Source organism: Asparagus officinalis, chromosome 3, assembly GCF_001876935.1.
Source record: "Asparagus officinalis chromosome 3, Aspof.V1, whole genome shotgun sequence".
NCBI lineage: Eukaryota > Viridiplantae > Streptophyta > Magnoliopsida > Asparagales > Asparagaceae > Asparagus > Asparagus officinalis.
In genome coordinates, this window is record NC_033796.1 from 105,391,841 (window position 1) to 105,413,726 (window position 21,886).

General features: G+C 39.8%; 1 protein-coding gene across 2 annotated transcripts; it reads left to right on the forward strand.

Annotated features, from left to right (window-relative positions):
* Window positions 2,859–12,130, forward strand: LOC109835651 (potassium channel AKT1-like). 2 transcript variants are annotated; one of them, XM_020403627.1, is made up of 11 exons: window positions 2,859–3,203; window positions 7,496–7,861; window positions 8,901–8,958; window positions 9,043–9,360; window positions 9,480–9,725; window positions 9,804–9,902; window positions 10,068–10,100; window positions 10,201–10,386; window positions 11,758–11,827; window positions 11,896–11,952; window positions 12,055–12,130. In XM_020403627.1, the coding sequence occupies exons 1-10, from the start codon at window positions 3,088–3,090 to the stop codon at window positions 11,922–11,924; spliced, it is 1,521 nt and encodes a 506-aa protein (XP_020259216.1). In that variant the 5' UTR covers window positions 2,859–3,087; the 3' UTR covers window positions 11,925–11,952; window positions 12,055–12,130. The 2 variants fall into 2 exon arrangements, 1 of the variants encoding a protein (XP_020259216.1); XR_002245639.1 differs by lacking the exons at window positions 11,896–11,952; window positions 12,055–12,130 and adding an exon at window positions 11,288–11,372 and having other exon boundaries at window positions 11,758–11,835.

The window sequence follows — 21,886 nt, forward strand, 5'->3', positions numbered from 1 at the left end:
TTCTAAAGCTTGGAGCATGCTCATCACGTCATAGTAGTTCTGAACATGCTCGGAGGGGTCTCCCTCGCCTTTGTACTTCTCCACATGAGGTATCTTGAACTTCTCACATAGGACATTCATGATGTCATCGGAGACGGGGGTGTTACCCTCGATGGTGTCGGCGACCAGTCTGTACACCCGATCATATCTCGTATCTCGAGGCCCTTATGGTAACTGAGGGAGCTGGAGAGGCATGGTGATGGAGGAGAGTCTTAGAGACCACTCTGCTAGTGCGATCCCCAAGGTGGCCTGGGCTAGGACTCTTGCCAGTGATCTCCTTATGATGGTGGCGATGTCGTCGAGGCTCGTCAATACGAGTCGATTAATGAGGTGGCGGGCTCGCATGCTCAACATGGTCCTCCAACTACTTGGCAACATCATGAGTCTGAGGCAAGACCACTTGTTGTGCTCCTGAAGGAGAGTGAGTCTCCGACCGCATGTCTCTAGAAGGTACAGGTATAGCTGAGGAGCTTGTTGTGGCTGCGGAAGCCGGCTGAGAAATTCGCTAGTAAATGTAGTGAATTGCTCTTGGAGAGACTGAGAAAGCTTCTAAGCTATTTCCTCAAGCTGCGCTCGAGTAACGTAGCTCTGATGAGGTCCTACAGGGTGGAGCTGACCAATTCCTTGCTCAGAACTAGACATGTTTTCTTAAAATAGAAAATAGCCCCATGGTGGACGCAAAACTGTTGATGTTAAGTGATCACACAGTCAATTGTATTTGTTGTTGGATGAGGTTGTTCAATATTGATGAGGGGACGATTTCTTCTCTGACTTTATGTCCAATTCTTGAGTTAGGTTGCTAATTAAAAGCCTGCACATGTAGGAATTCATGAGAGGACAGGGCTTGGATCCCTTGTGGTTCCTCCAACGATCAAGTCAGCTAATGAACTTGAGTGGAGGAAAATGAAAAACTGTGTGAGTTCTTGTGTGTATACAGTATGTCTGCTTAAAGGCCAGATTAGATTAGATCCAATTTTTTAGAGAAAAAGATCTCAAAAGAAGATCATCGTTCTATTTGAATAGTACCTGTATTTATACCTAGGTAATAATGATATATTGATCACTTCAACCGAGCACAGGATGGCGGTGACGAAGTGTGGGCTGGTAGCTGAGTTAGCATCTACTTTATAGGTATCAGCTGGGGAGTGAGAGAAGTATCACTTTAGCATTAAACGAGAAGTGATTGGCGGTATGGCGGTGCCCATGTGGTCTGATAAGTCATGAAGGCTATTTGGGGCCAGAGGCATGATATGCATGTCATGCATTAAATGCGATGTTGACACGTCGCTAGCGGGAAGGACTCAAGGCAAAAGTTGTTCTTTAACTTCACCGAGAAGTAATGCTTTTCGAATCGTCTTTGTGAGGCGACAAATATCTGGTTGAGTGGGCTCATGACGAGTCGTTTTTGACAAGAGGGTCAACTAGTACCGCCTTTCGAGTTGACATTGAGGAATGTTGACTCGACAAGTCAGCTAGGTCGGGATCCTCGCTGGTCTCTAGCCACCAAATTGATTGGAGTATTGCATGCATAAGTACACATGTCCGTTACTTGGCAATAAGTTGCACTTTGGCGAATGGGAACACCATAACACTTATACAATAACAAAGCTCAAAACTATAATGATGATCATCTATAGTGCTAGAACTCATGCAATAGTAAGGACAATAAATTATAAATAAATAAAATATAAATTCACTAAAATAAAGTCATTAATACATTCGAACATAAAAAAGGATATTTTACAATTGTTCTTGATAAGTTGTTATATTTTTCAATTTTTGTACAATCAACTCATTTTCAATTGTCTTAAATATCTCTATTTTAATTTAAGTAACCAAACAAACATTCAACCCACCATCTCTCATTCAATTGTACAAGCGAGTCTTCACAATTTTTTGTAGCTAAAAATGTTCTTTGGTTTTAACAAAGGGAGCCATATCAAAATCTACTACAATTAATGAAAAATCAATCATATTTAACAAAATAAGCTTCTATTTAAAATACATGTCATGATAATAAAAAATATAGTTTATTTAAACCTACAAATGGACTATAATGAAATTAAAATTTTAAATCATCTGTAATAATCATCTGTAAATTAAGTTTTAATTTACATATTAACGCCAATTGCACAGGAAACAAACTAGCTTATGATGACTAAAATTTGAACCTAGCTACAGTACAAATCTCATTGTCCTATCATTACCTGTACTATTATGTAAAGTTAGTAGGGCGAAGAAAAATTTCGGAGGAACGTAGGACTACATCATGCCTCGGAGATGGAACCTCTTTTTTAAAGTAGGTGAATAGTAATTGAGGCTCTCTCTCTCCGAGGCATGATGTAGGGTCTTGATTTGACCACCTCACTACCAAGTTCAATGAAAAAACTTGGTACCAAGGTTCTCCATATTTCTCATATATATATATATATATATATAGTTAAAGTAATTTTCTCTCTCTTTTTAGAAGAACAATTTATAGAATTCTTGAGAATGAATAAGAAGTCTAGGACACATAATTGCTTATAAATATTATAAGTTTTTATTAAATTTCTAAATATCTTTTATAATATACTAAGTGTGTGTTCGGAAACTCCGTGAAACTTATTTTAAGTGATACAACAATTTATAGTCCAGTTTTAAGCGGGCAAACACACCCAAATGTACAATGAACGTCAAAAGTATAGGATTTAATTTTAAATGGTGAAGGGCAAATCCGTCTTTTCAGCAACTTCCACCAGGCCACGAGCCGCTATAAAACCGCATCCTCCTCGCCGCCAAATCGCATTCGTTCTCTCGAGAAAGAGAAAACTCGGAACCCAAAAATCACAGAAACCCCCCAAAAAAAGAAGAAGAAACCAAATCCCCAACTCTCTCTTCAGAATTCGGAAAAAAATAGGTTTTTTCTTTTTAAAAAAAAAATCGAAGAATGGCCGATCATCGTCGGAGGAAGAGGGCACGCCTCGTCGTCGGCGGGTTCCACGTGCCGATCATGTGCGCGCCACGTGGTCGGGAGGAGGAGGATCTCGAGAGGGATCTCTCNTCTCGATGGAGGGGAGCCAGTACAGCATCTCGAGCGCCATGCTGCCCTCGCTCGGAGGGAGGAGCCAGCGCAGGATCAAGCTCCGCAGGCTCATCGTATCGCCCTACGACAAGAGATACCGGTAATTACGTGATTGCCCTTTAAAAAATAGAAATTTTTCCGATTATTTTTCTGTTTTTTTTTCTTGGTCTGTGCAATGTACTTTGATGGTGAAACCTTTTAACTTTTAGGTGGTTGTTTATTGCCTTTGTTTTTTTTTAATATAAACCCGTTTTACCCTGATTTAGTTTTAAACCCATCCAGACCCAGATTCTATTTTATGATTGTAACTAATATTTTAGTATTTTCCACAGTTTATCTAAAAAGAAAGGTATTTTAACACAGATTTTTATCACAAAATTAATCAGCTTGAGAGTTCTGGGTGAATGAATTATTAGCAAAACAGTGGATTTAAAATCAAGAGCCGTTTTATTATCATGTTTATTTTTTAATGTTTTTTAATCTTACACGATGTACTTGACGTGTGAGAGTTTGATTGTATTGATTTGATTGATTGATTAATAGCACTGAGTTGATTGATACCTTGTTTTCATGGAATTCTCGAGAATCTTTGAGAGATCTAATGGTGTATTTGGCAACTCTCTATAATTGGGCGAGGTTTGAACCTAGCCCAATCTTTTAGGCTGTTTCGTTGATTAGTAAAAACTAGTCTATAAGTGAATCGGTTTACTTTAGTTTATTTTTTGACCTCTAAACTGGTTTAGTTGTGGATTAGGGGAAATTTGGTCCATAACTAAATTAGTTCTTTCCGAAACCAGTTTACGAAAAAGTATGGTTATTTTAGTGAGTTGCGTCCTAAGAGATTCTAAGAGAACTCACTCCTAAAAATAGCTAGCTGAGAGAGGGAACCTTAGTCCTATCACCCATGAAAACTGGTTGAGCACTATTCTAGTCTTGGTCGAACACTACAATCCCGATGTCGCCTCTTTGGCTTTGCACTGGACTAGTCCCAAGCGAAGGCTGCAATATCAACGACACCACCTGCTGAGCTCACTTGCATTCGGGAAGGAGGGATTGACTCTGATACCATTTGTAAGAGGCCTAGTTGTTGGAGAATTTTAGTCCCTTTGCGTACTACGATCTCCGTAACTCGGAAGCCAACTCCACAATCAATAAGATAGAAAATAACCACAATTAAGAAAAAGAACACCGAGATTTACATGATTCGATCGACCAACTTCGACTTACATCCATGGAGCAACAATACGAGAAATCCACTATGAATCAGGAAAAACTACAAGAGAAACCATTCAACTTTTATCTCTCAATTTCTCAACCTTACATACATAATCAATTCTCATATTCTCTTCAAAACTCACTCCTTACAATCTTTTGAACATACAAAGAGTGCGAAACCTTCTCTAATATTGTAATCTTTTGCACAGACAAAGACTACGAATCACTCACCTCTCACATAATATTCTTGAATCAGAGACCATGCCCTCTGCTAACCCTAAATTATAAGAATATTAGCTCTCTCCTCTCCTTCACCTTGGTTTTTTCTCTAACAATAGAGGGATATTATATAGGGAAACCATAACCATACCCCTAGCCAAATATCTTAATTAGAATAGGATACAACTCATAATCATGATGAGACCTAATCTCCTAATTATGATAGATCTTTAACCCTATCTAATTCTCATGAAGTTAAACAAAGAATTAAAGACACAATCCCAATAATCTAAAATTTGGATTTGATTCCCAAACTATCTTGAAGATATATCATTGTTGTCTTGAATTTTGTCTCTCCTGCTAGAGCCTTTTATTCTCTTGCACTTCAAATCGAAAGCACACGCACTCCTAATTAGAACACCTGCACTCCAATTTGGACATCACGTGACCTTTGCTATTGTCTGCCTCATCGTAACTTCTCTACCTCTCTTTTATACACTAAAAGATCTTCGCTACCTCTGACATTAGAAGTAAATCAACCATGCTTCTCCTCCGAACTGAACTTGATAGTAGCTTTCTCCCACTTGTTGTCCTCGTACTCCACCTGCATCACTCGTCTCAAACTATATCGGTGCACCTCTCCTACTCCATACTTCAAGTCGGATACCTCTATCTCCTCCATCATTTGGCTTGGACCGAATATGAGCACTCATTTTCCTACAATATCTACAAGTCCAATGCCACTATTTCATCAACATGTATGTCACTCGGTCGTGTCCGCTTGTAAGCTCCACTTAAACTAGCACTATCATCCATGAGGCTGCACACCAACAAACTCCGGCTCCCGCGATAACTATGAATAATTATATGTTGATAACTTTATTGTTAGAATCACGTCTGATTCTCTACACCAGTCTCATCCGTCACATACTTATTTACTCTATCTACCATCAGATCTGTCTCTTTACACCATTAGAACTTATCAGCACTTTTTGATCAATCTAAGCAAAATCTAAAAAATCAGACCCTACCATCGCGTTCAGAGCACACCAAAATCTAGGAATCAATTCTTGGATCGTCGAAATCCGCCTCCAAACCCTCGATTAGAAAAAAAATTAGTCTTCCTTTTTTCCATTTTCTTTTTCTTCATCTTGATTCTTGTAACGCCACCGATCTTCACTTTTTTACAACGTCTATCTTGCAAACTCGCTCCCGGATCCATCATCATGGCTTTGATACCACTCGTTAGTTAGTCCCCCCGCGTACTATGATCTCCGCAACTCGAAAGCCAAACTCACAATCAACAAGATAGAAAATAACCGCAATCAAGAAGAAAAACATCAAGATTTACGTGGTTCGATCGATCAACTTTGACCTACATCTACAGGGCAATAATACGAGAAATCCACTATGTATCATAGAGAACTACAAGAGGAACCACTCAACTCTCGTCTCTCAATCTCTCAACCTTACAAACATTATCAACTCTCATATTCTCTCTAAAACTCATTCCTTACAATCATTTGAACGGACAAATACTACGAAACTCTCTCCTAATATTGTAATCTTTTGCATGGACAAAGACTACGAAACTCTCACCTCTTGCACAATATTCTTGAATCACGCTACGCACTCTGCTAACCCTAGATTACAAGATTATTGGCTCTCTCCTCTCCTTCACCTTGATTTTTCCTGCAACAATAGAAGGATATATATAGGGAAATCAAAACACTACCCCTAACCGAATTTTCTAATTAGAATAGGATACAAACTCGTAATCATGATAAGACTCAATCTCCAAATCATAATAGATCTTTAACTCTATCTAATTCTTATGAAGTTATACAAAGAATCAAAAACACAATCCCAACACTAGCTAGCTGTTAGTGGGACTGAGAGAGGGAATTGACTCCCTCTTCAATTAGCATGGGACTAAATGGACCCTAACAAGTCTATCAAAAAAAGTTGTTCCTCATGCTAAGCACACCAAGAACTCTAGCCGAACCAAATATTTCAACCCAAATTTTGTATTTGCTTTAACAAAAAGTTCACTACATAAAGTGATGTGGTTTGTTGTTACATCCGCGAATTACCATGTCGAAACTGCTCTTCTCTCTAAGATTTGAAGAGGAAGGGAAGTGTGGGCCCTGCATTCAATTTTTCATTCAACTAAACAAAAACTTAGAAAGTTTGAGATTTTGAGGAATTTTGATTTTGTCCAAAGCCCAAATCTCAAAATTCTCAGTCAAATTACACCTTAGGATGGGTGTTAACCCTTTGAACTGGCGGTAAATATTTTGATGAGTTGACTGGTGGAACGAAAGAATGGTTTTTTTATATAATTGAGAAGTAGGAACTGGAGGAGTGTTAGAATTTCATGAACGAGGGTTGGCATGCCTAGTTTTTTTGTGGTGGAAATCTACAACTAAATCTATCCTCCAAATACACCACAAAAAAAAATTATCATAGTCGCGGCACTGATATCTCATGTGTCCAGCCCCCTTTATGAAAGTGTTACTTTTGTCGTGAGGATGCACAAATTGTAAAAGTACTGAACCCGTTAATTTGGATCATTCAAAGCTCGCAAATCTTAGATTAAAATAAATTTGTGTTCTCATCTGATGATGCCTATACCTCCAATTCGTTTCACTTTCATCGCCCTGCCAAATTAATTTCTTTTTAACTCTACCAAACTAACTAAGTAGTGTCCACTTCATATCCTGATTGTCAAATACATTGTCAATGGGTCTGCTTTAGTTTTGTGTTGAATACTGCTGCGAACATCTCTTGACTTTTTCAAGCTCAACCGAAGGAATGATGGAGCTTTTGCTAGAACTTCTTCTTGCTCTTACTCATGATTTGAGGAATACAAGGACTCACAATTGCGATGTTTGGATTATTCTACTCTAGCGGTTTATTCTGTATCTTATACTGATTTCTCTTTCCAAATTATCGCAGGGTTTGGCAAACCTTTCTCATTGTTTTGGTCGTTTATACAGCATGGGTGTCTCCATTTGAATTTGGGTTTGTCAAAGGACCAAGAGGAGCCCTGGCCATTACAGACAACATTGTCAATGCTCTATTTTTCATAGATATCATCTTGACCTTTTTCTTGGCCTACCTTGATAGAGCCACTTATCTTCTGATAGACGACCACGGGCAGATTGCAAGGAAGTATGTATTCAGCTGGTTCTCTCTGGATCTCATTTCCACTATACCAAATGAACTTGCTCGCAAGATCCTTCCACCGAAGGTTCGCGATTATGGATTCTTCAACATGCTTCGGTTGTGGCGTCTTCGGAGAGTTAGTTCTCTTTTCGCTCGGTATGTATTCTTTTTTCATTATTGCTAACTTGATACATGTTTCTCCCATAATTTGTTTGATATGTGTGCGTTATTTCTTTTAATCTGTTCGTACATGATGTTTTTTACTTTTGGATACTTGATGTAAATTGTTTCTTTTCTACTGAATAACTGGTGTATTCTGACATTAGTAGGCTTGTTAAGATTCTTCCGGCCGTTTATCCTATTCCTTAGAATCACCTTACTAACCTGATGAGGTTATTTTATGTTTGAAAACCTGGATGTCTTTAAAAATTAAAGTATACTCTATATTAAGTACATGAATATTATAAACAATTAAATGGGTCACTTGGGTTGGTGGGTAACCCGTTTAATAAACGGGTTGACATGGTTATTTAATAGGTCTGGTTGACCCGTTTGCCACCCCTTGGGTCAATTGTATAAGACGGCTATATCATCAACTATGCTGTATGGCTTGGCAATTAAGAAAAAATAATTTCAAAAAATGAGTGTAGCCGTCATGTCTCTAAAGATGGATGGTATGAAATATACTAAAAAGTACGATGAAAAACTAGGGGAGACATAATAAGTGAGAGGTAGCTTCGACTAAAGATAAGAAAGTAGAACTAGTAAAGATAAAATTTTGTTGTTGCTGAAAGTGAGCGGTAAAGATAAAATTTCTCTTTCACGAAAATCTTATACTTTATGCCTCCATAATGGAGAACAGTAATTGCACCTTTCAGCTTATAGTGAATCAAGCACCTTTGTTATGAAAATCAGTGGTTGTGGAATACAAAATAGTAATAGATCGGGAAAAAAGGAAATTTTCTTGAGGTTTCGAACCAAAGCTACACCTTCTATTTCCTTCTGGATGTTGTTTCTTCGCAAACCTTGGACAGAATATCAAAATGTTTTAACTGTCCTCAGAGGGAGAGAGAGGTTTAGAAAAAAAAAAGAAACAGAAATGTGGTGAGCAAGGTCCTTTAGTTTCCTTAGAACTGACTTCTGTATTTTGTAACTATTTCATTCATGTTTTCTGCTCTGTCCTTTGATTTGTCAGATTAGAGAAAGACAGAAACTTCAATTACTTCTTGGTTCGATGTGCAAAACTTATTTGTGTGAGTTTTTTACAGTTTAGATATCTCACATTCTTCTTTTTCTGCTATTGTACAAGCATTAAATATAAGAAGGTTGTGCTTTAGGTCACCCTATTTGCTGTCCACTGTGCCGGTTGCTTCTATTATCTACTTGCAGCAACGTATCCAGATCCAAAAATGACATGGATTGGAGCATCTATGCCTGATTTCCATCATAGAAGCTTGTGGATTCGGTACGTGACTGCGATGTACTGGTCAATTACCACTCTTACAACAGTTGGATATGGAGACTTGCATCCTCAGAATACGCGGGAGATGGTTTTTGACATTGCTTACATGCTCTTCAATCTAGGATTGACATCATATTTGATTGGAAATATGACCAATTTGGTGGTCCATGGGACCAGCCGAACAAGAAAATTTGTGAGTATCCTTCCGCCTTATCTCTCCTATGCTCTTTTGAAGACTAAAGCTTAGCTATAACTTTTAACTTCTTAATCCAGCGATAACATTATTTAACATATAGGCGTTTTGAAATGCAGAGGGATACAATCCAAGCAGCCTCAAGTTTCGCACAAAGAAACCAGCTACCAGACCGACTCCAAGATCAGATGCTTGCTCACCTGTGTTTGAAATTTAGGACTGACTCAGAGGGCCTTCAACACCAAGAAACCCTTGATGCCCTGCCTAAGGCCATCCGATCTAGCATTTCTCATTACTTGTTTTTTAATCTTATTTTGAAGGTCTACTTATTCCGCGGTGTTTCTAGCGATATCCTTTTCCAACTGGTATGATTCCAAGTGCTACGGACATTCAGTTTCCATTGCAGGAGCTTATCCCTCACCTTTTGGATTTGTTACTTACAGGTGTCAGAAATGAAAGCTGAGTATTTTCCTCCAAGGGAGGATGTGATCTTGAAGAACGAAGCACCAACGGACTTCTATATACTAGTCACTGGTTCTGTGGTAAGAAAATATTTCTCCTGGAAAAAAAAAACTAAACTGTATCATCCAATTTAGGCATAGGATATATCTGAGTACTTACTAGTTCTAGCAGGTTACTTTAAGTTTTTACATTTTTAATCCAATTCCCAGTGTGCCCTGAGATTGACTTCTTGACCATCCTTGCAGGACTTGATAGATGAAAAGAACGGGGTTGAACAGGCAAGTTCTCATGTTATTACTGTTGAAAAGTCAAAATGGTCGTCAAGCTTATTATCTCGATATATTGCATGTGCTAACCCTAAACTTTCTGCCATTACAGGTTGTTGGAGAGGCCAGGTCTGGTGATATTTTTGGAGAGATTGGCGTGCTCTGCTATAAACCACAGCTGCTAACAGCCCGCACCAAGAAGTTGTGTCAGCTGTTGCGATTAAATCGTACTTCATTCCTTAGTATAGTGCAGTCGAATGTTGGAGATGGAACTATAATTATGAGCAATCTATTACAGGTTCGTAACTGAATGCTCTTGGCGTATGTTTGTTGGAACATGTTAGCAAGCATTTAATTTTCAATTTTTCTCTTCCACTATGAATATAATTTATAGGCCGTATGGTGTAAGGCTGTAGAAGTTGGTATATATTATTGGCACAATGCACAATTGCTAATTTATGCACTGCACTGCATATGATATTAAATGGTCATGATCTGCAGAGGATAGGAACTTAATTAGTTCTGATTAGTGATTAAATGAGGATATTCAACATTTTAATTAATTGAAGAGTATGATATGCATAAAATCATGTGAAAACACATTTCTTCTACCAGAGGGCGGTGAGAGATGGTTCTTTGCCTGAAAATAGTTTTATTTTTTCAAGAAGCAAAAAAAAAAAAATTCAAAGCACCAGTGGAACACTGCCTCTTCTTCACCCATTCTAAAGATAGCTTGAAAGGTCTTCTGTACTCTTGAGCTGAAGACTTCAGAGAATCCTGAGGACAGAAAAAAAACCAGATTCTTTCAAAAGATAATAACCAATTACAAGCTAAACATAAGAAGCCAAAGTTTATGTTTAGCCATATTTTATGTTTTTTAAGCAACTGCCTACAGCCACATGAAGAAGCAAGAAAATCGACCATTAAAATTAAAGTACACATATAAAGTTATTTTTCCGTTGAACCTCGCAAAGAATCTCGATAGTACTCATCTTCTCTCTTTGTCCTACCCTTCCCTCTCTGTTTGCATTGTTTTCTCAAGACGATATGATAAACGTTAGTTACAAGGCAGAATTTTGGCCCATGACAACCTGAGACATACAAAGAAGAGGTATAGAATCATAACCATGTGAAAGTTCTGCAACAATGTCAAATGTTTCGGCCAGCCATGACTGAGAGAATTTTATTTGTGGTTTCAGCTAAACTGAGATCGTCCTGCAACAAACTAAGCCCTGGGGTCTGTACTTCTGCCAAGAGAAAGAAAATTGAGCAGAAAGGTTAAAGGTCTGTTTAAAATTCCCTTGACAAGAGATAAAGCTCAAAATCATTTCCATCTAACGCAGCCAATTGGGTTAAGCACTGCACTTGTTTGGACATTTAAGAAAGTATTGTCTTCTTATGGATCTGCATTTTTTGGAAGTATGTTATGCATTTTAGACAATTTTTTTCTTCCACATAGTACTTGCTTTCTTATTATTTCAACTTTTAAGGTTTTTCCTCATACAAAAATGCTCTCAATTATGTATAAATATCTCAGTTACATATATTTATATTGACAAAGATCATAACAGATCAAGAAATCTTGATCCAAAGCTGAGCCATTTTATTTCATTTCATAATTTTGATGGCAAAATTCTTTTTGTAATTCTTTTTCCCCATTGGATTACAGTATTTGAAAGAGCACAAGGATTACGGAACGGGCAGAATCCTTGATGAGGTAGAGAGCATGTTGACCCGAGGTCAGATTGATCTACCTCTCACATTATGTGGTGCTGTTATTAGAGGAGATGATCTGATACTGGAACAGCTTCTGAAACGGGGTTTGGATCCAAATGAATCTGACAGTACTAACCACACAGCGCTGGTTTGTAATTTACTTCTTAACATTCTTTATGATTATTCATTTTCCATATAAAGTGTATCCTGAAGTAAATATTTTCTCTTTCAAATTTTACATAATAATCAGCACATAGCGGCTTCCAGAGGAAATTTTAATGCTGCTCGTCTTCTGCTTGAGTACGGAGCAAATCCCAATAGCATAGGTATGAGGCATGCAATCTGGAAATCTCCCTCTGGTTTTACAAGATTTCATGAGTTATAATGTTATATATGAGTTTCTGGAGTTAATCAGTACTTAGAGCATCTCCAACAGCTTCTCCAAAATTTTCTTCAAAATGGGGAAGCAAAAGTCATATTCTCTAACTAATTTTTACACCAACTCCAACAGCTTCCCCATTTTGAAGAATCTCTTTTTTCCTCCAAAAATTTGGAGAATGCTGCAGATTTGGGGAAGTTTCCCCATTTTTTCTCCTCCATCCCTATTTTGGGGAATGAGATGGGGAATCTGTTGGGCCAAAATCCTAACTAAATTCTTCAAAAGTAGGAAATGGAGAAGCTGTTGGAGATGCTCTTATACATTACAAGAGTAGCTATTTATTGTTCCCCAGCATATGTAAAGTTCCCATCTGATATGATGCACACCATTTGTCTTGATGAAACATATACGGACAAACTTTTATGCATAAAATTTAATCAATGCGTTAAATGATCCTTTCATCCTTCAAGCATGATTTGAATAGACTATGAATCTTTAAGGTAGCTATCTTAGGTAGCTACCTTGTTAGGATAATTTAAACACAGAACCAGGATAATTTAAACACAGAACCAGGAAATAGAGAGACAATCACAAACACAATATTTACGTGGTTCGATCAAATTGATCTACGTCCACGGCAAGAAGGTGTATCACTATATTTCTTTCTCAACATACAACACTCATACAAAATATTAAGAGCTCACAGATTTCTCGTGTGGCTTTCACTCTCTGTCTCTCAAGCTCTGTTCGTTGATTATTTTGATATCAGAGAGGATAAGGGATTTATAGGCTTCATAAGACCACCAATCACACCTCATGTTTGTTGACAAGCAAAAGAAAAACAAAACTGGCCTCTTTATTTGACAAACAAAAGATTTCAACTCGTGATATCTTCTTCTAACCCCTCTACTTCTTCTGATGGATATTTGTCAAAAAACTGCGGCCATTCTTGTTTGTTTCTCATTTAGCACTCAATTTTTCAACCAAGCACTGTCATTGTCAACACGCTACCTACACTTTTGTGGCTTGATGTTTTTGACCAACAATCTCCACCTCGGTGAAGTTTTCCAAAAACTGAGCCGACACCATCCAATCCAAATGTCTCACTTGTTGCGTCCAGGACACCGTGAAACAATTCACGACAACGGACTCAATCCACAACAAGTCGAGATCCAAATAAGAATGCGAACACGCTCCAACCTGGATTGAATTCTCAAACATCCATAACTAGTGAGTTTTCACCCGTCTTGCAAATAATGCCCCAAAAGGGGCCACTTAACAAGTGCGAATGCCTCCCAAATTCAAGCAGTGCTTGAACTTGAAGGCTGGGATCGATTTGATCAACATGTCAGCTGGGTTGTCTGCAGTACCAATCTTCTTCATCATGATGTTTCTTTCAGCAGTTGCCTCACAAATGAAATGATATCTGACATCAATATGCTTTGTCCTCTCATGATGTGCTGAGTTTTTGCTTAGATGTATTGCGTTCTGATTGTCGCAAAATACAATTGAACTAGCCTCCTGTAAAAGTCCAAGCTCCCTCACGAGATTTCTCAACCAAATGGCCTCTTTTACCGCTTCTGCTGCTGTCATGTATTCTGCCTCTGTGGTAGACAAAGCAACTATCGACTGTAGAGTCGATCTCCAACTAATAGCTGAGCCAGAAAGAGTAAAAAGATAACCAGTCAAAGATCTCCTTTTATCGAGATCACCTGCATAGTCAGAATCCACAAAACCTACAACTGAGGTTCCCAAAGTACTACTATCAAAAACTAAACCCAATTCTGAGGTACCCCTGAGATACCGTAGGATCCACTTTACTGCTTCCCAGTGTGTCTTTCCTGGTTGAGCTATGTATCTACTCACTACACTGACTGCTTGGGCAATGTCTGGACGAGTGCAAATCATAGCATACATTATGCTACCCACTGCATTAGAGTATGGAACTCGGGACATCTCCTTCTTCTCGTTCTCACTTGTAGGTGAATCTGAAGCCGAGAGCCTAAAGTGAGGAGCCAAATGAGTCGTAACGGGTTTGACCCTTTTCATCCCAAAGCGTTCAAGCACCTTTTCAATATAACTCTTCTGTAAGAGATATAAAGTTCCAGCTTTCCTATCCCTCCTGATCTCCATACCTAAGATCTTCTTTGCTGCACCAAGATCTTTCATCTCAAACTCATCACTGAGTTGTTTCTTTAAAATAAGAATCTGTGACATGTTCCTAGCAGCAATAAGCATATCATCGACATATAATAGAAGATAAATAAAAGAATCATCTCCTAGATGCATGTAGTACACACAACTATCATAAGTACTTCTTGAGTACCCATGACTAAGCATAAAATTATCAAACCTCTTGTACCACTGTCTGGGAGATTGCTTCAAGCCGTACAAAGATTTCTTCAATCTGCAAACTTGATCTTCTTTACCTTCTACAATGTATCCCTCTGGCTGAGACATATAGATAGTCTCCTCAAGTTCGCCATGCAAAAATGCAGTCTTCACATCCCTCAAGTTCGCCATGCAAAAATGCAGTCTTCACATCAAGCTGCTCAAGCTCCAGATCAAATAGAGCAACTATGGCAAGCAATACACGGATGGAGGTATGCTTCACAACCGGAGAAAACACTTCATCATAGTCAATTCCCTCTTTTTGTCTATAACCCTTAGCTACCAACCGTGCTTTGAATCTAGCATCTTCAACCCCTGGGATCCCTTCTTTCTTTTTGAAAATCCACTTGCATCTAATTGCCCTTTTACCCTTAGGTAATTGCACCAAATCCAAAGTCTGATTCTTGTAGAGTGCCTCGAGTTCTTCTATCATAGCTGTGGCCCAGCGTCCAGATTCTCCGCATGAGACAGCTTCAGTAAAGTTTGATGGCTCTTGAATACTCATCTCTTCAGCTGTCGTGAGAGCATACGCCACTAATTCAGCATGTGCATATCTTTGAGGAGGTTTGATCTGTCTCCTCTCTCTGCCAGTGGCTATGGAATAAGGTTCTTCAGTCTCAGCATCATCAGCATCTGAGCCTGAATCATGTTGCTCTTCTACAGCTGTAGGAGCAAATTTTATAGACGACTTTTGAGACGTCTCTCCCTCGAACTCCACCTGAAGCTCCACCTTATCCATGGTCTTCTCTACATTTCCTGTAGACTCAACAGAAACCTTCCCATGATCAAGCATATATCTTTCATTAAAAGTAACATCTCTACTAATAATGAATTTAGGAGAATCAGGTTCAAGACTCCACAAACGATAGCCTTTAACGCCTTCAGCATAACCAATAAATATGCATTTCTTAGCTCTAGGCTCAAGCTTACCCTCTCTAACATGATAGTAAGCGGGACATCCAAATACCTTTAAATTTGAATAGTCATTTGGTTTACCTGACCATACCTAGTTTGGAGTCTTGTGTTCAATAGCGGTAGAAGGAGACCGGTTCACCAAGTAACAAGCTGTGTTAACAGCTTCAGCCCAGAAGTCTTTATCCTAGAAGGAGACCGGTTCACCAAGTAACAAGCTGTGTTAACAGCTTCAGCCCAGAAGTCTTTATCCAACCTAGAGTTTGAGAGCAGACACCTAGCTCTCTCCGTCAATGTTCTATTCATGCGTTCTGCCACCCCATTTTGCTGAGGAGTGTGCCTGACCGTGCGATGTCGTACGATCCCAGAATTTGAGCAGAACTGATTGAACTCACCACTGCAGAACTCTAGGCCATTATCTGTTCGGAGACGTTTAATCTTCTTTTCAGTTTGATTCTCAATAAGTACTTTCCACTTCTTGAAAGTTTCGAACACCTCGCTTTTGCACCTGAGAAAGTAAACCCAAACTTTCCTGGAAAAATCATCAATAAACGTCAGAAAATAAAGAGCACCACCTTTGGATGGAACCTGAGCAGGTCCCCATAAATCTGAATGGATGTAGTCGAGAGTGCCCTTCGTCGTATGTGAGCCAGTCGAGAAGCTGACCCGAGTTTGCTTCCCAAACACACAATGCTCACAGAAATCAAGTGATGATGTATGGTCACCACAGAGTAAGCCATGTTTATTCAAAATAGTCATCCCCTTCTCACTCATGTGGCCTAAGCGCATGTGTCACAACTGAGTAGTGTCTCTATCAGCATCAGAGGACACACTTGCAGAGCCTGTCACCGTACTGTCTTGGAGAACATAAAGACTGTTCACCATACTACCTTTCATTACAACCAATGAACCCTTAGTAACTCTAAGAGCTCCACCTTCGCCAGTGTAAGAACACCCAATAGAATCCAAAGAACTCAAAGAAATCAGATTTTTCTTTAAGTCCGGGATGTGTCTCACATCTGATAAAGTTCTCACTATATCCCATCGTGACACCGAATGCGAACTGTACCAATGCCAACTATCTTGCAAACTGCATTGTTGCCCATCAAAACTGATCCACCACTTATAGATCTGTAAGTAGTGAACCAATCTTTATTTGGACACATATGAAAAGACGCTGATGAAATTTGTCCCTTGGATACTGCCGTTGTTACTGAGACGGTTCTTGCAGTATGTCCCTTGGATGGCCGTTCCGATGTGTCCAAATAAAGATTGAAAGCTGTCCTAGAACCGAGAAGCTCTGATACCAGTTTGTTAGGATAATTTAAACACAGAACCAGGAAATAGAGAGACAATCACAAACACAATATTTACGTGGTTCGATCAAATTGATCTACGTCCACAGCAAGAGGGTGTATCACTATATTTTTTTCTCAACATACAACACTCATACAAAATATTGAGAGCTCACAGATTTCTCGTGTGGCTTTCACTCTCTGTCTCTCAAGCTCTGTTCGTTGATTCTTTTGATATCAGAGAGGATAAGGGATTTATAGGCTTCATAAGACCACCAATCACGCCTCATGTTTGTTGACAAACAAAAGAAAAACAAAACCGGCCTCTTTATTTGACAAACAAAAGATTTCAACTCGTGATATCTTCTTCTAACCCCTCTACTTCTTCTGATGGATATTTGTCAAAAAACTGCGGTCATTCTTGTTTTTCTTTTGTTTGTCAACAAACATGAGGCGTGATTGGTGGTCTTATGAAGCCTATAAATCCCTTATCCTCTCTGATATCAAAATAATCAACGAACAGAGCTTGAGAGACAGAGAGTGAAAGCCACACGAGAAATCTGTGAGCTCTCAATATTTTGTATGAGTGTTGTATGTTGAGAAAGAAATATAGTGATACACCCTCTTGCCGTGGACGTAGATCAATTTGATCGAACCACGTAAATATTGTGTTTGTGATTGTCTCTCTATTTCCTAGTTCTGTGTTTAAATTATCCTAACAAACTGGTATCAGAGCTTCTCGGTTCTAGGACAGCTTTCAATCCTCTACAATGGCTTCCGTAAAGTTCTCGGTGTCGATCTTTGATGGCCAGAACAATTTTGGCCTATGGAGGATAAAGATGAAGGCTTTGTTGCGACGTGAAGGCACGGTTAAAGCTATCGACGGGAAATACCCAGAAGATATGACTAGTGCCGAGATCGAAGAGATGGACGAAAAGGCTCACAGCGCCTTGCAATTGTCACTATCCGACAATGTGCTTCGTGAAGTTGCCGATGAGGAAACGGCAGCGGGGTTGTGGTCAAAGCTCGAAAGTCTCTAGTTCCTCTATGGGAAGCCATTCTCGGAAAGCATGAAGCTACCATCAAGCTTCTCTTGAGCAACGGTGCCAAGCTCTCTTCCAGTGATATGGGCCAATTTGTATGCATTGCTGCTGAGCAAAACAACCTCGAGTTACTACAAAACATCGTGCACTATGGTGGACTTTGTTAACTCTATGTTGTATGGAAGAGAATCCATAAGTCTTGAGGATGTGAAGGCCTCTTTGAACTCTGCTGAGTTGAGAACAAAGTTGAATGGGAGAGGTATCGATAGGCAGGCTGATGGTCTGCTAGCCAGAGGTAGATCGAAGGCCAGATAGGGTGATAAAGGGTAATCCAGAAATCGCTCAAAGTCCAGGTCAACCCAAAACAAGAAAAATGTTGAGTGTTTCTACTGTCACAAGAAAGGACATTACAAGTCAGAATGCTATGCTCTAAAGAAGAAAGACAACCAGCGTGGTGAAACCTCAGATTCAGCTAATACGACAAAGGCTGATACTGCCGTTGTTGCTGAGACGGTTCTTACAGTATGTCCCTTGGATGGCCGTTCCGATAAAGAATGGATCTTGGATACAGGTGCGTCTTTTCATATGTGTCCAAATAAAGATTGGTTCACTACTTACAGATCTATAAGTGGTGGATCAGTTTTGATGGGCAACAATGCAGTTTGCAAGACAATTGGCATTGGTACAGTTCGCATCCGGTGTCACGATGGGATAGTGAGAACTTTATCAGATGTGAGACACATCCCAGACTTAAAGAAAAATCTGATTTCTTTGAGTTCTTTGGATTCTATTGCATGTTCTTACAGTGGTGGAGGTGGAGCTCTTAGAGTTTCTAAGGGCTCATTGGTTGTGATGAAAGGTAGTAAGGTGAGCAGTCTTTATGTTCTCCAAGGTAGTACGTAGTGAGAACTTTATCAGATATGAGACACATCCCAGACTTAAAGAAAAATTTGATTTCTTTGAGTTCTTTGGATTCTATTGGGTGTTCTTACACTGACGAAGGTGGAGCTCTTAGAGTTACTAAGGGTTCATTGGTTGTGATGAAAGGTAGTAAGGTGAACAGTCTTTATGTTCTCCAAGGTAGTACGGTGACAGGGTGAACAGTCTTTATGTTCTCCAAGGTAGTACGGTGACAGGCTCTGCAGGTGTGTCTTCTGATGCTGATAGAGACACTACTCAGTTGTGGCACATGCGCTTAGGCCACATGAGTGAGAAGGGAATGACTATTTTGAGTAAACGTGGCTTACTCTGTGGTGATCATACATCATCACTGGATTTCTGTGAGCATTGTGTGTTTGGGAAGCAAACTCGGGTCAGCTTCTCGACTGGCTCACATACGACGAAGGGCACTCTCGACTACATCCATTCAGATTTGTGGGGACCTGCTCAGGTTCCATCCAAAGGTGGTGCTCTTTATTTTCTGACGTTTATTGATGATTTTTCCAGGAAAGTTTGGGTTTACTTTCTCAGGCGCAAAAGCGAGGTGTTCGAAACTTTCAAGAAGTGGAAAGTACTTGTTGAGAATCAAACTGGAAAGAAGATTAAACGTCTCCGAACAGATAATGGCCTAGAGTTCTGCAGTGGTGAGTTCAATCAGTTCTGCTCAAATTCTGGGATCGTACGACATCGCACGGTCAGGCACACTCCTCAGCAAAACGGGGTGGCAGAACGTATGAATAGAACGTTGATGGAGAGAGCTAGGTGTATGCTCTCAAACTCTGGCTTGGATAAAGGCTTCTGGGCTGAAGCTGTTAACACAGCTTGTTACTTGGTGAATCGGTCTCCTTCTACAGCCATTGAACACAAGACTCCAAACGAGGTATGGTCAGGTAAACCAAATGACTATTCAAATTTAAAGGTATTTGGATGTCCCGCTTACTATCATGTTAGAGAGGGTAAGCTTGAGCCTAGAGCTAAGAAATGCATATTTATTGGTTATGCTGATGGCGTTAAAGGCTATCGTTTGTGGAGTCTTGAACCTGATTCTCCTAAATTCATTATTAGTAGAGATGTTACTTTTAATGAAAGATATATGCTTGATCATGGGAAGGTTTCTGTTGAGTCTACAGGAAATGTAGAGAAGACCATGGATAAGGTGGAGCTTCAGGTGGAGCTCGAGGGAGAGACGTCTCAAAAGTCGTCTATAAAATTTGCTCCTACAGCTGTAGAAAAACAACATGATTCAGGCTCAGATGCTGATGATGCTGAGACTGAAGAACCTTATTCCATAGCCACTGGCAGAGAGAGGAGACAGATCAAACCTCCTCAAAGATATGCACATGCTGAATTAGTGGCGTATGCTCTCACGACAGCTGAAGAGATGAGTATTCAAGAGCCATCAAACTTTACTGAAGCTGTCTCATGCGGAGAATCTGGACGTTGGGCCACAGCTATGACAGAAGAACTCGAGTCACTCTACAAGAATCAGACTTGGGATTTGGTGCAATTACCTAAGGGTAAAAGGGCAATTGGATGCAAGTGGATTTTCAAGAAGAAAGAAGGGATCCCAGGGGTTGAAGATGCTAGATTCAAAGCACGGTTGGTGGCTAAGGGTTATAGACAAAAGGAGGGAATTGACTATGATGAAGTGTTCTCTCCGGTTGTAAAGCATACCTCCATCCGTGTATTGCTTGCCATGGTTGCTCTATTTGATCTGGAGCTTGAGCAGCTTGATGTGAAGACTGCATTTTTACATGGCGAACTTGAGGAGACTATCTACATGTCTCAGCCAGAGGGATACTTCGTAGAAGGTAAAGAAGATCAAGTTTGCAGATTGAAGAAATCTTTGTACGGCCTGAAGCAATCTCCCAGACAGTGGTACAAGAGGTTTGATAATTTTATGCTTAGTCATGGGTACTCAAGAAGTACTTATGATAGTTGTGTGTACTACATGCATCTAGGAGATGATTCTTTTATTTATCTTCTATTATATGTCGATGACATGCTTATTGCTGCTAAGAACATGTCGCAGATTCTTATTTTGAAGAAACAACTCAGTGATGAGTTTGAGATGAAAGATCTTGGTGCAGCAAAGAAGATCTTAGGTATGGAGATCAGGAGGGACAGGAAAGCTGGAACATTATATCTCTCACAGAAGAGCTATATTGAAAAGGTACTTGAACGCTTTGGGATGAAGAAGGCCAAGCCCGTTACGACTCCTTTGGCTCCTCACTTTAGGCTCTCGGCTTCAGATTCACCTACAAGTGAGAACGAGAAGAAGGAGATGTCCCGAGTTCCATACTCCAATGCAGTGGGTAGCATAATGTATGCTATGATTTGCACTCGTCCAGACATTGCCCAGGCAGTCAGTGTAGTGAGCAGATACATGGCTCAACCAGGGAAGGCACACTGGGAAGCAGTAAAGTGGATCCTTCGGTATCTCAGGGGTACCTCAGATTTGGGTTTAGTTTTTGATAGCAGTACTTTGGGAACCTCAGTTGTAGGTTTTGTGGATTCTGACTATGCAGGTGATCTCGATAAAAGGAGATCTTTGACTGGTTATCTTTTTACTCTTTCTGGCTCAGCTATTAGTTGGAGATCGACTCTACAATCGACAGTTGCTTTGTCTACTACAGAGGCAGAATACATGGCAGCAGCAGAAGCGGTAAAAGAGGCCATTTGGTTGAGAAATCTCGTGAGGGAGCTTGGACTTCTACAGGAGGCTAGTTCAGTTGTATTTTGCGACAATCAGAGCGCAATACATCTAAGCAAAAACTCAGCACATCATGAGAGGACAAAGCATATTGATGTCAGATATCATTTCATTCGTGAGGCAACTGCTGAAAGAAACATCACGATGAAGAAGATTGGTACTGCAGACAACCCAGCTGACATGTTGACCAAACCGATCCCGACCTTCAAGTTCAAGCACTGCTTGAATTTGGGAGGCATTCGCAGTTGTTAGCTAGCCCCGTTTGGGGCATTGTTTGCAAGAGGGGGTCGAGTTTCACTTGTTCTATTATGAAGTGTACTCTCACGTTTAGTTTGGTTGGTGTCGGCTCAGTTTTGGGCAAACGTTCGCCGAGGTGGAGATTGTTGGTCAAAAACATCAAGCCACAAAGG

What these genes read in the sequence shown, in the direction of transcription:
- LOC109835651 (XM_020403627.1), top strand. Translation starts at nt 3,088, where the DNA reads ATGGAGGGGAGCCAGTACAGCATCTCGAGCGCCATGCTGCCCTCGCTC. An exon ending in GATGTGCAAAACTTATTTGT is followed by an intron (nt 8,959 to 9,042) that starts GTGAGTTTTTTA and finishes GTTGTGCTTTAG; the next exon opens with GTCACCCTATTTGCTGTCCA. An exon ending in AAAAGAACGGGGTTGAACAG is followed by an intron (nt 10,101 to 10,200) that starts GCAAGTTCTCAT and finishes CTGCCATTACAG; the next exon opens with GTTGTTGGAGAGGCCAGGTC.